The sequence below is a fragment of the Perca fluviatilis genome, chromosome 7 (genome assembly GCF_010015445.1).
Source record: "Perca fluviatilis chromosome 7, GENO_Pfluv_1.0, whole genome shotgun sequence".
Lineage (NCBI taxonomy): Eukaryota > Metazoa > Chordata > Actinopteri > Perciformes > Percidae > Perca > Perca fluviatilis.
This window is the reverse complement of record NC_053118.1, coordinates 1077107-1091592: the sequence shown is the minus strand read 5'-3', so window position 1 is coordinate 1091592 and position 14486 is coordinate 1077107. Positions and strand designations below refer to the sequence as shown.

General features: G+C 42.7%; 1 protein-coding gene across 10 annotated transcripts in view; it reads left to right on the top strand.

Moving 5' to 3' along the window:
• The window catches only part of ubr5 (ubiquitin protein ligase E3 component n-recognin 5), a 56179-nt gene extending 53323 nt beyond the window's left edge, over positions 1 to 2856 (top strand). For 9 of the 10 annotated variants that reach the window (XM_039805044.1, XM_039805042.1, XM_039805043.1 and 6 more), the window contains 2 exons: positions 454 to 539; positions 2109 to 2321. In XM_039805044.1, the coding sequence (XP_039660978.1) occupies positions 454 to 539; positions 2109 to 2321 (299 nt within the window). Of the gene's footprint in view, positions 1 to 453; positions 540 to 2108 lie in introns of all 10 variants that reach the window. The other variant, XM_039805041.1, reaches the window with a different exon arrangement.
• Positions 2857 to 14486: the final 11630 nt, after the last annotated feature.

Below are 14486 nucleotides of genomic sequence, written 5' to 3'. Positions count from 1 at the left end.
GCTATGTGACACATGCCTCTGTATGTCGGAGGACTGGCCAGGTAGAAACACAGCTGAGGACCTTGTAGGTGGAGACGGGCTCAGACGTACGCTCCACGGACCGCTGCAGACTTGTGTCGGCCGTGCGGTCTCGCAAGACGTTCCAGGAAAGTATCTGCATGTGTCGATGACAATGCACGCAACATCGTAGCTGCACGACCGATACAAGTCTGCAACTGTCCACTCTGCGCACGGGGAAGGTGTCCCAGCCTTGAGTGGGTGAACTGGGACTCCGTTGCCTGCTTGTTGGTTAATGATTGGTTAATGAGGGTCAGAGAGAGGAAAAAAGGAAGCGTCCCTAGTCTGGTTTCCTGTCTTATCTCTTTTTCCCTGCATTAATTACGAAGTTAAAGATTTACAGTTGTACATTGTTGCTGTAACAGAGTAAGCAAAGACTTGTACTTGATCCAACAGGGGAAAATGCAGACAAGCTCCTGCAGTTTAAACGCTGGTTTTGGTCCATAGTGGAGAAGATGAGCATGACTGAGAGGCAAGATCTGGTAAGTCTGTTCTCATCCTTGTCCTTCAAAATAAAGAGACTCACCGGAGATGTCAGCAGTTCAGTGCTCAGCACTGGGAACAATTGTTTGTACCAGGGATGCACTTCGGATTTGGCTGAATATTGGGCTTATTGACGGTGTTCGGTTTCTGCTGAACCTTTAGAATTTTTTTTCACCGAACCCTACGCTTGACTGCGCCGTTGATTACGGGAAGGTGTGTACGTAGGTGGAGCGTTCAATGCAGTAGGCTGTGAGAAAGTGAACATGGAACTGGTGAGCAGAAAAAGTGTAGTTTGGCAGTACTTTCAGTCAAAAGGCCATTCAAGTCCAGCTACATGTTCAATTTGCAATGCTGATTTGTCTCGTGGTGGCGAGGACCCTAAACTATACACAACATGGCCGCTGTTACAACATTTGGTATGAAACATCCGAAAGAATACGTGTGCATGAAGGAATCTCCAGACAGCAGCCAAAATGGCAGCAACTTCAGGTACGGCAAAGGAAGGACAGTCTCTGTTTACTTCATAAATGTGTTTACTGTGGTAATGGACTGAGGATGGGAGGAGGATTCGGTATTCGGTTTCAGATTCGGCAGAATGTGAACAAAAATCTGGATTCGGTGCATCCCTAGTTTGTACATTACATTAGGCTCAGTTTAACGATTCAAATTTACAGAGCATCCTCCATTAGGTCCCCAATGCTGAGGAACCTGTTAGACTGGCAACATGTTATTGCCTTACACACAACCCCCACTACTTTCTGTAATGGTTGTAGCTGTGCATTCAGCTTGTTCTGTGTTACCTTATTTTAATGCATCTGCAAGTAAAATATACCAAACAAAATCCCTTTTTTTTCACAACTTATCCCAGTACACAAACACAGACATTACTAAGGTTTTCCTAAAATAAAATGGATGGAAAAGGCAAATGCGACTTAAGGCCGGGACACACCAGCCAGACGGCCGACCGTGGACAGAAAAGCCAGTCGAGATGATCAGTCGGGTCCCCGAGGTCCAAAAAACTGCCTCGGGACACACTGAGGCGACACCGACTTGAGAAACGTAATACGTCTCCATAGCAGCAGGCAGTGCTACTCTGTATTGTTGCCCAAGAAATGAAAACCGGCAGCTGATTGGACAAACTCGTCACATGGGTCTGGTTTCTACGGAAATTCAAGGCCAGTCATGGCGGCTCGTTCAGAATACGATCTCCATATTGTACTAAAATAGTTCACTGAAACATGTTTCTGAAAACATTTTAAGAGAGAAATAGGCCGTTCAGTTGCTGAATCTGTCTTCATTTCAGCTCAACAAAGGTCAGTTTAAAAGATTTTTGTCAGATTTTGAGAGACTCTAGTCACGCTCATTCCGCTTGCCATTTCCGGGTGAGTCCCGACTGTCCTGCCTCCAACTGAACATGTCAGGTCGGCCAAAATGAAGACCGACAGCCCCCAGACTGACGACGGCACGGGACACACCGAACAGACTGAAGTCACTGACCTCGCCAGACTGTCCAGCGGCCGATTATCGGCCCCGTGTGTCCCAGCCTTAATGATTTTCCTTGTCCCCAGGTGTACTTCTGGACCTCCAGCCCTTCTCTGCCAGCCAGCGAGGAGGGCTTCCAGCCGATGCCCTCCATCACCATCCGGCCTCCAGACGACCAGCACCTCCCGACAGCCAACACCTGCATCTCACGTCTCTACGTGCCACTCTATTCTTCAAAACAGATTCTCAAACAGAAACTCCTGCTAGCCATTAAGACCAAGAATTTTGGTTTTGTGTAGAGGTTCGACAGAAAAGAGTTTAAAAAAAAAAAAGGAAAAAAATAAAAACATGTTTACTGTTGTGTAATATTTACCTAGCTCCATTTTTGTAGATTTATTTTTTGTCTATACAATTTTATGAAATTCGACATACTGTCGCCATCTCCCCAGGCGGTAATATTTGTTTGTGTTGTGAACACAAACACCTTATTTTTATTTTTATTTTTTATTTTTTGTGTTAATGAAGAGGTATACAGTCCAGAACATTCCTGCATTGGCACTGTAAAACGTAAAGCCCACAGCCCTGCTCTATTGGCTTCAACTTTTGCATCCCAGGAATGTGGTTTGACAGAAAGCTGTCTGCCGAAACCCAGCCAAAGATGACAGCAGTAGAAATATTTAAAAGAAGAAAAGACACACTGTGATTATGAGTTTTTTTTTTTTCCTTCCCTAGAAAAGTACTATCACTGACAGTTCACTGCTGCCTTTGTGGAAAGTCCTTTTTTTCTTGTACAGGGGGAGTAGGGAATTTCAAAATAAACTTGGATGCAAATAAGTTGTCCTGGCTGGATTTTTTTGAGAGGAGGCTGCTCACCTGGGACAAACGTTTGACTCGCTACACACAGAATAGGGCTCTTTAATATTTTCTCTACCACAGCCCTTTTTAGACAATTGGGTAATGGCTCCTGTAATTTCATCAGTAGTAGTATTTTAATGATGGTGTTTGTGCACTGTTTTGTACTAGATCTGTTGAGCAAGGAAGTTTTGCGTATTTGCATTATTAAAAATAAAACCATGTGAAAGAAAAATCTTACAAGGTTTTACGAAGTATACTTCATATGGCTGTAAATTCACCTACAGAGATGTACTGTTTGACAAAGCATTTGACAAAACTAAAAAGTTTTGTAGAGGGACCATGGAGGTAAGTATGAAGGTAAATGTTTTTCCTACATGTTCTGAATGTAAAGTCATGAAGAAAAATAAATCACAGATTAATATTTACATACAGTGACTGCTGCAAACTTGTAATGCAACATTTACTCGAAGAAAGTTGCGGTTTGGTAATGGATCGGTTATGTGTTCAACTGGGAATCCGTTTGAGTGTAGTGAGACGCCCATGTGTCAGCTTGAGGGGCCAGACTGGGCCTGAACAGTCCTGGTGAGAGGGGCCCGTGACGACATGGGTTCTGCCCCTAGGTACAGCACTGTACTACGCTGGAGACAAGCTCCTCACCCGCTTCCCAACGATCTTAAGGCAATGGCCTTGTGTAGTTCATGATGTGACAGAGGGCCTGCCTTATGCTCATGAGCATCCTGGACAAGCAATTCCCTAAAGGGGCGCTGCAGTGGTTTTTGATTGCACTTCCATAAATATCATGCTCGAGACAGATTTGAAAAAGTGGTTTAATTTGAAAACGCAGATATAGCCTTTGAAGTTACTAGTCGGGGTCAAGCTCCATCAAAGCCGGATCCTACTCTTCCTATAATGCAACTTCAGTGTTTCCTTTAGGATTTTTTTTTAGCAGTTGGGGCAGGTCTGTCCGAACAGAGGAACACCACCACCAAGGGCACTTAACATCTACAACAGGTCTACACTGATGCTGCGTTCATGCCACCTTGGAATAACAGGCACCGCCCCCCTGGTTACGTTGTTTTTCCGACTGGCAGCGTTCACATTATATGTCAATGGTTCACTGGTCAATGGTCGGGATGCGTGTTCTTCTTCTGTTGTATTGGCGTTTGGCATAACTTTTTGCATGACTGCCACCAACGGTTGGCCGTAACCGAGAGCATCAGGTGTGTGAAAACATGGAGGCCACCACTGATGGGCAGTATCGCGTTAGAAGTAACGCGTTACTGTAATCCGATTACTTTTTTCAAGTAACGAGTAAAGCAAGGGATTACAATTGCAAAAACAGTAATTAGATTACTGTTACTTCCCCGTAAGCAGGCTGCGTTACTGCGTTAGCTACTTAACTGATTTTGTTTCGTGAGACTGTCTCGTGAGTGACAATGACGTTGAGCGCCGCGACGTCAGTGGTAAACACCGACATGTGTAGTGTTGAACAAGAGACAACATGGGGCGCGGGAGAGAGCAGGACCATGCAGCGTTTAATGCTTGGAAGTACCGACATTACTTTGAGTTTGACTCGGTTAAAAGGTGACAAAAACATCAGCGTCCGCTGTACACTCTTCGTGGGAAGAAAACTTTTATCTACAGCGAAAAATTCCACTTCAAATCAGAGCAAGCACCTAGCAAACCGGCACAGGAATGTGAAACTCACTGGAAAAAAAACCTGAACCCCCAACTGACATGACTGCTGCGGCTACATCCAGCTCTACCGGGCGAACCTCCGTGGGCCCCTCTCCTGCTAAACAGGTGAAAATAGACTTAAAAGCGACAGGACTTAGTGCCGCTGAACTGAAGAAGCTCGTCGCTGGCTATATTGTCGAGGACATGCTACCAATTTCCACTGTTGACTGAATCGTTCCGACGCATGTTTTTGAAAAGTAACTTAGTAAAGTAACTAGTACAGTAACTAATTACTTTTGAAAATAAGTCATCAGTAAAGTAACTGGATTACTTTCTTGGAGAAGTAATCAGTAATCAGTAACTAATATTTCCAAGTAACTTGACCAACACGAGAGGCCACAATAACAAAAGATTTGCTGCTGTTTTCTTATATGAGCATCCAAACAGCACATTGCCAGGTGTTTGTGTTATCTGGAGGACAACGAACGGGAAAAGACACGGATAATGTGGTTTTTTTTTTTTATACATAGGCCTATTTATGAATAATTTGAAACATATGTCTGTGTATGTTTCTTGGCAGAGGCATTTGTCCACAATAAACAGTTTATTGTAATTAAAATATGTTCAGTGAACCAAAGTTGCCTCCATCAAACGTCAGTTGTCAACAACGCGTCACCAACTGGGGAACTCTGTTGTCAAAATCCAGCCAGAGTTTCCCACCTCTGATTCCCACAGGACGTTACGTGAATGGTGACGTTTTCACTCGGAAAAACGTTTTTCCGATGTCCATGAACGCACGGTTAGAACGGACCCACCGCGGTGACGTTTTTGGCGGAGCTGTTCGATCAATAGTCGACACGGAAGAAAGCGAACGTTTTGACAAACTAAATCAACACACCAGTATGTGGAGTTAAACTGGACGGGCCCAATAACCTCTGAATAGTTCTACTTGTTAAATTGCGATGTGAGCGGCAGGATAATTTAAAAGGCAACCGCGACTACATTTTTTTGTACAGCCGTATTTCTGATACCGTGGTGGAAACATTTTTGCCATGGCGGCCGCCACTACAAAATCAACAGAGGAAATCTTGAACTTATTCTTTCATCAAAGCCTGGTTAAAGTCCATGGTCCTAGTTTTAACACTATCAAATCTAATTTATTTGTCACATACACAATAATACACAGTTCAGTGTGTAGGCCTACCTCATTCATTTCAATAAAAACATCCATGAAAATAGTAATATACAACACAAGTGGTGGGGGGCTAGCCACAGTTTCCATTGAGCAGCCTGAGGGAAGAAGCTCCTCCTCATCCTCTCTGAGTTTGTCAGGCAGCGATAACTCCTCCCTGATGGCAGCAGAGACAACGAGAGTTGCTAGGGGGACTGGGTTCTCTGCATTGACACATATATAATGGACCAACAGATCCCGTTGCTCTGGACGGAGACCAGTCTCAGTACCCGATCCGTTCCACCTGCACAATCCGTTCTGCGCATGTGCAAGATGACACGTATGCCATGACGTAGGCGCAGATGATAATGCTGCGTTCATGCCACCTCGAAATAACAGGCACCGCCCCACTGGTTACGTTGTTTCTGCAGCTAGATTCAGTCTAAAATAACGTTAAGTTAAACTTAATGGGAAAAGCAAGCTACAGCTAAATTAAGACATTACAGTAATAACAATAAAGACAAGTATTGAGTGATTGTATTTTAAATGAGCACAAGTAAAGTAGAACTGACGTAACAGCTGTTATATATGTTAACGTTTATTTTCAAGTTTTATTTTGAGGGTCTTTTAAAGTTTACATGCTGTCTCAGCTAGCGGTTAGCCGAATTAGCTGTTAGCAAAGCTAAACGTTAGCTTAACTGTGGAGGCTAACGGCAGACCGCTGCAATCAGCTAGCGGTTAGCCAAATTAACCGTTAGCTAAACTAACGTTAGCTTCCCCGGTGGAGGCTAACGGCAGACCGCTATAATCACCTAGCGGTCCGCCAATTAACCGTTAGCTAAACTAACGTTAGCTTCCGGGGAGGCTCGTATTAACCGGTAACCTACCGCTATAATCACCTAGCGGTCCGCCGAATTAGCTATTAGCTAACTAACGTTAGCTGGAGGCTAAGCATCTTGCGCGGACGCAGAACGGATCATGCAGGTGGAAGCGGTGCCGTTATTCCAAGGTGGTGGTGGAATGAACGCAGCATTATCATCTGTGCCTACGTCATGGCATACGTGTCATCTTGCACATGCGCAGAACGGATTGTGCAGGTGGAACGGATCGGGTACTGACAGTGTGCGAGGGCGAAGCCCCGTAGCGGTCCTGACGTGCAAATTGGCCGTCCGGTCACACAGACCTCTGTAGTGAATTTGCTGCCATAACCCCGCAATTTGTCTCTCTTCTCTTCAGTCTTCTCCTCCTCAGCATCTGCGCATTAATGTTATGGCTGCCATTACACAAACATTTTAATAAAAATAAAATAAAAATAAATAAATAAAAGCGAAAATGCTGATTTCCTCCATAACCTCCCTAACTTTAGTGCAACAGCGTGCTGCGTCTGATGTCATTGTTAGTGTTCTTTAGCGCATGCGGGTCAGTTCAAAACCGCAAACAGTTCACACTGGAATCTGATATAGGACACATTTTAAAAGGTAATGTGAACAGCCAAACAAAAAATCGGATCTGAGCAAAAAATCAGAATCAGGCATTAAGACTTGCGGTGTGAACGTAGCCTTAATGACCGGGTCGCATTAGCAGGCATTTGACCATAGCCGATTGGTCAGGGGATAAGACCTGATTTGTTCTTATTATTGTTCAGGGCATACCCCCGGACCCCCCTAAGGTGAGCCCCCCCACAGAACAAATGCCAATTTTACTTCTGGTCTTTAGTTAGGTCTTTATTAGCTGTTGCAACATAAAGTGTAATTGTATTTGCTAAATCACCCATCAAAACGGTACTATTACTGGGTGCACTGTATATTTTCCTGCTTTTTTGTCCTTAGCCAATCACATGCCTGCAAAATGTATGCTAGTCAGTGGAATGCTAACGGGAGGTGATCTCTTTGTAGCGTCAAAATGGCGCCATAGGAGGTTCGAATTCTGAAGTGAAGCTTACCCCCTTGGTTCTCTGACGGTACAGATCCACTTTTGCGACACGACTGTCGCGTGGTGTCGCGACGTCATATAGCCATGGTTGATGCTCCACGCCCCTAACCAGCAGCTGATTGAACGAACGCGTGACGTGGGTGTGTCTACTCGAGAATTGTCATGGCGGCTCGTTGAGAATACGATCTCGTATTTTACAAAAATAGTTCACCGAAATGTGTTTCTGAAAACATTTTAAGCGAGAAATAGGCCTGAGATCTGAGATCCACTTGTCCGTGCGACGCTTCTGTCGCGTCGCACCCTGCTCTATTCCTATGGGTGACGTCAAGCGACTTCAACGCTCCTGCAAAGCATTCCGGGAAGGCGGCGCTACATTTTAAAAAATGCTGCGCGTCAAAAAGCTCGCCGATGCCCAGCTTTATGCAAATGAATCGCGTTGAACGCGACGCGACTATCCAGTAGAAGTAGACGAAAATCTTTCAAACTGACCTTTCTTGATCTGAAATGAAGACATATTAAGCAACTACGTGGCCTATTTCTCGCTTAAAATGTTTTCAGAAACACATTTCGGTGAACTATTTTTGTAAAATACGAGATCGTATTCTCAACGAGCCGCCATGACACTCTGTTGAAATTCTCGAGTAGACACACCCACGTCACGCGTTCGTTCAATCAGCTGCTGGTTAGGGGCGTGGAGCATCAACCATGGCTATATGACGTCATGACACCACGCGACAGTCGTGTCGCAAAAGTGGATCTGTACCGTTAGGGCCGTTAGGGCCAACACGAGTCTACGCATCGGTACGCATACGCGTCCGCAAGGCTACGCATCGCTACGCTTCGGCCGCCATTATGCGTCGATGCGTAGCCAAATGTGTCGTCCCAGTTTTTGATACGCGACGCGCCGATGCGCACAATACTATGCGTTGTCGGTGGGGGCGACACTGCACGTATTGTACATTAAAAATATTGAATCAACATATCAGTGCAATTTCATCAAACATAGGACTACTGAGTCACATTTTTCGGTATGTATTAACGTTGTGTGTAGTCTAGGCTGTGTGCCCTCCTCAAGAGGCGAGAGAGAGACCCAAATGTATCTATATGTTTTTAAAACCTGCTAAACCATTTAGAAGCGACCTTTTATCAATGTATTGGTCAGTGCTACCCAATCGTAGCATACTGTACTGGTGGGGAAACACGCCAGCATCTGATAAAAAGAAATCAGCCAGCCAGCTGCTCCCTGACGAGAGCCACTCTCCGGGAGGGTCTGGCTCTGCCGACTGAACACCGTGGAGCTCTCTGCTACCCCCTGTTGCGTGGGCGGTGTATTGCATTTCACGCATCGCCCGTGACGCTTGGGTCTACTTGCGTCCGCTGTTTAGGTGAAAGGGAGTGCGTCGCTCGCGTTGCTTGTTCGCGTTGCTCGCGTTGACTCTGTGGCCTTGCAGCGCCTGATGTAAATGTCCAGGGCCCAGTTTTTCAAAAAAATGTATCTGGATCAAATTGATTATTGAATTATTAAATGTAATTACATGGTCTGATCTTAGTTCGGAATCCATCTTTTGGTTTTGAAAAATGCATTTCCAAGATTTGATCCAATCCGTGATCTCAAATCCAACTGGATTACTTTTGAAAAACTGGGCCCTGCATATTGGGGAGAGGAGCTCTGATGATCCGCTCCCTCTTAAGGGCCAGGTAGTCTTTTTGGCAGGGGCGATTCTAGGCTCAGACCTTTAGGGGGGCTCAACCCCTAAAGAGAATGTGACACGGATACAGTGCTTTGTAAAAGTGTTAACCCCCCCTGCTAAACTAAACCTGACACTTTATATGTCACAGTCCTAACGACCAATTTGACACAATGTTCTCACATTCAGCAATTTTACTTGCTTACGTTTCAATTTGGGTTCTAATCTGCACCATGAAATTACCAACTTCTTCTCTGGAGACTACCAACGTTAAACTTCCCAACCGTCTCCTGATCTCTCTCTGACAGATCAGATAGAGACTCAGCCAAAGGTGGGAGTCTGGCACAACCACCTGGGAGACACCCTAAATGGAAGGATGACATGGAATGGTGGATGGGATGTGTTTTTTTTACTAGGGAGGTGATGTGGAGATATATATGTCACAATAATGGTATTTACCTAATGTGTTTTATATCAATTTGTTCAACAAATGTGGACAGAACATGTTCATTGTAACATATAACTTGTTGTGACTTGAATCTTACCTCAGAAACAAAACAGAAATGCTTTTAAAAATAAGCTAGTTCTGCCATATATGTTGACCATGCACACAGCCATCTTGGAAATGTTGTCATGGAAACACAAATTGACAAACTGTCACATGACCGCTAACTCAATTTTAATTGTATAAATGAACACAATGTAATGCCACACAGTGGACTTAGGGCCTTTGTGGAAAAAAAAAGGTAAAAAAAAAAAAAAAAAATTTTTATTATAAAAAAAAAAAAATTTATTTTTAAAAAAAAAAAAAAAAAAAAAAAAAAAAAAAAAAAAAAAAAAAACTTAGGGCCTTTAAAAAAAAAAAAAAAAAAAAATTAAAAAAGGGAATTACACTTCATTAGTTTCAATGTGTGGAATTAGAACTTTAAAAATAAAAAGTTAAACCAAACTAACCCACATTTTTGGACTACCTGGTTCTTTAAATGTGCTGTAGGTAGGATTGGGAAGATCCAGGACTTAGCCAAGAGATTTGAACATCGACAACTTCTCAGTCCCTCCCCCCTTTCTGCTAAAGCCCAAACAGTCTCCTAAGCCCCTCCCCCCACAAGGGAGAATGAATGCGTGTGCATGAGCAGTGATTGACACGCAGTTTGACACTCCCCCTGGCCCTGATTGGTGCATCTGAACAGGGAACGGGGAGCGGTGGATTTTTACAAATCGCACTACAGGCTGTAGGTGGTGCCAGAGGAGCTGGATTTATTTTTAAATGACCTGCTTCATGTAGTTCTACTGGAACATAGGGTCAGTTTCAGCAGATATGACAGAAAGTTGGTTTTATAAGTCTTACCTACTGCATCTTTAATTAATGCTTTACTATCCTAAATGATATGTGAATGCTCTCTAACTGTATTGAGGAAGGAAGATGTTCCCTGATACTGTTAATTGGTAACTTAATGCTGTATTCTTTGAACAGGACATCCTATTATAAGAGTATATTGTACCGAAATGTATAATTTCATTTGAAGCTTCCGTCTACTTAGTTACTTTGTGTGTGGTTTTATGTCAGGCTTTGGGAGAAGCAGGGCTTGGAGGGCCAGATGAAGAAAGTGTGCTGTTGTACACTGCTGCCATTGGCCAAAGAAGGAGCGCTACCACAGGTCCTTCATTCCAGCAGCAGTCCGACTCTTTAATGCAACATCATAATGTAGCACTGCTAGCTGTTTCTGCAATATGAGCCATCACTGGACAATATTCTGCACTATGCATATTTATTTATTTATTACTTAGCAATGTGTCACCTCCAACTGTGCAATATGTCATTTCTATTCATCTGTATATCTGTGTTTATATACTGTCTGTTTATATAAGGGTGTTTATTGTGTAAATATGTTTGTTTTATTACTATTATTATTATAACAAATTCTATTTTTTCTATTTCTTATACTTTATGTATATTTTTTCTCCTATGTCTACTTAATGTGTATTTGTGTAATTCTGATGTGTGTACATTTTTGTACACAAAATGGATTTCCCCATTGTGGGATTAATAAAGTCTATTTTATCTTATTTTATCTTATCTTCACTTACTTCTAGTAAAGAATGGCTTAGCCAGCACTGCCACCTAGTGACCAGGGGCGGATCTACAGGGGGGCAAGGGGGGGCAAGGGGGGGCAGCTGCCCCCCCACTGTAGGGCCTTGCCCCCCCAGCTGCCCCCCTAACTTTGGCATTCAAAAAACTTTGCTTGTAAAAACAAACTGCCACTATGTGCACAGGCTTCTTAAAACATTGAAACAAACAATTAATTTATATTAATTCATAATAAATAATAATTGTAGATGTAATCTTAGCCCCCTGCCCCTCAAATACTTAGCTACGTCCCTGCATCAAACGTGCAGAGCAGCGTTCGCACATTCAGGCTCGCACACAGCGAGTCTGCTGCGGTGTGGGGGCCCTGCATCCCGGCAAAGACTGGAGCGACTGAGCTGCCCCCCCTCCCCGAGCCTCTCAAAGTGAAGTCTGTTTCCCAGGTGAAGTTAAAACACACGTTTCATCTGAAGTTAAATTTGTAATAATTATAATGTCTGCTAAAGGCGAGTCAGTATCAACAACAGCGCGTCTGTTAGCCAAAAGTCAAATTGCTCCCTCGTGGGTTGTAAGCGCATTCTGCTGTTTGATTAGTTTGATTTCAGTAAAGACAAGAAGAGCATAATACAGAATATTACAAACTGGCATGTTTGAATTCATAACGTTTACAGAGGGTCGCCGTTTCGGTGGCGTTACGTTACAACACACTACACAGTGCTTGCTGAGACCGATCATTTGTATATGATTAGTTAAGGAGTAGGCTACTATAAAATCCACTTCCTCTCACATATCACGGCAATACGGCTGCACAAATTAAACCAGGCAACATACTTTACTGTCAAACTGGGAAAACAACAAATACAACGGGATTAAGAAGGCTAGTCTAAACATAACTGATGTGTGCATGTAATAAATCTCGTCTGATGTTATGTTTTTTAGGCTACTTATTAGCTACAGGGCCCTACAGTGTAATGTAATACAAGAATAACAAGAGCTTTTCACATCTTGACTTTTGCAGGCCAGAGTAGCTGGAGATATTAGCTGAAGCCTAAAAGTGGGGATATTGCCAGCCAAGAAAATCCTGAGTAGTGCACAGGAGGAAGAGGAGGAGGGAAATGAAGAAGGAGAAGACAGTAAACTGGAGAGACCAGGCAGGTCAGAGCAGGAGAAGACCACAGAAGGAGATGCAGAAATGAGTGAAAGAGAAGAGGGAAAGGAAGAATTGACAGTGAGGGATGAAGAGGAGGCTGCAGGTTCAGAGAGAGGGACAGAGGCAGAGAGTGATCAGGAGGATGAAGATGACAGAGAGGAAGAGGAGGCTGCAGTAACCCCTGGACCATATGGTTGGTTTATATTCTCCTTACATATAAATTGCAGTACAGTAACATAACATGTCCTGTGACATGATGTGTTTTCAGTTTTTGGCTATTTCCATTCTGTTGTATATGTTATAGGGTTAGATATGTAAATATTTACATATACAACAACAGTTCACTCTTCTCAAGACACTTTACAGATAGAGTAGGTCTAGACCACACTCTTTAAGTTACAATGACCCAACAATTCTCCCAAGAGCAAGCATTTGGTGCAACAGAAACATCAGACATATCCAGGGTCGTGGTGGTCGCTGGTTACATACAGATGGATACAGATATAGAGAATTATGATTCATAATAATGGTAATTATAGTAACAAAAAAGATAATGGAACTATGAATAGAAATAATAGTTGTAGCAGTTTAGGGCGTAGCAGTTTAGGGCATAGCAGGGCGTTGCGGGGCGTAGTAGGGCATATCAGTTTATGTATGAGGGTTTCCATGTACCGTCTTCCCCTGCCACCCTACCAAGATCTCTTGCTACCCCTTTGCCCCCCCATGTAAAATTTTCTAGATCCGCCACTGCTAGTGACCACAACCAGAAACTCCCCACGACTGAGCTACCTACCATATGAAAATGTCAGCGGAGGTATTTTATGGTGCATTTTGCAGAAACTTGTCAATCAGTAAGCGATATATACACATCAGTATAAGTCACATCATTGCCGACATACCATAATGCTCTGGTGATAACAGATAACTAACTTGTGGTAGCCTGTGATGTAAGGAGCATGTAAACCATTCCAATAGTCACATGGTGGCAACGTTTGTGAGCTAACAATGTGGCTTGTGCAGCATGTACTTTGATCTGTAGTATGTGGAGTAAGTAGTCGGTCAGGATTACAGAGCAGACTGGCATGTACTGCATTTCTGGTTTATTTATGATTTTATTAAAGACAGTTGATATCTGTTAACCGCGATTGTATTCATTTAGCCAGTTGATCTTTTCAGACCACTCAGTACAATAATCAACATAAAAAATATAGTGTTAATTCAAAACTTATTTCAGAGGCATTGCATAAAAGACAAGTGTAGGCTATGTATGGTATAGGCCAAATTTGATGTATTTAAACAGAAGTATTTACTAACCTGTATTTGTAGTACTAACCCTGGCAAAATACCCGTTGTGCAGCTACACTAATGTACAGTGTAAATAAATAAAACAAAGCATACTAAGTCATTAATACTATACTTATGTAAAAGTATTGTCAGCTAAATGTACTTAAAGTATCAAAAGCAAAAGTACTCATTCTGCAGTAAATGGTCTATAATAGCAGTCCAAGACACATTGATTAAATATACTATTATATATTTTAGCATAAGAAGTAGGATGATTTTCTCAACCAATGAAGGAACACTTAATCATTCAGTTTATCAGGGGAAAAAAAATAATTTCACTGGACAGGAAGGGTGTGAACATTTCTAAAAAATAAACAGACAAATGTAGTGGAGTAAAAAGTACAATAGTTGCCTGTGAGGTGTAGTATGTATAAAGCTGCATAAAATGGAAATACTCAAGTAAACGTACTTCAAATTAGTACTTAAGTACAGTACTTGAGTAAAATTACTGATGAGCACCAGATAATGATCATCATACATTTTTATTAAGATATAATGGCAATAGAAATGCAAATGTGATGTACGAAGTATGATAGTATAATTCATATAATGGATACATTA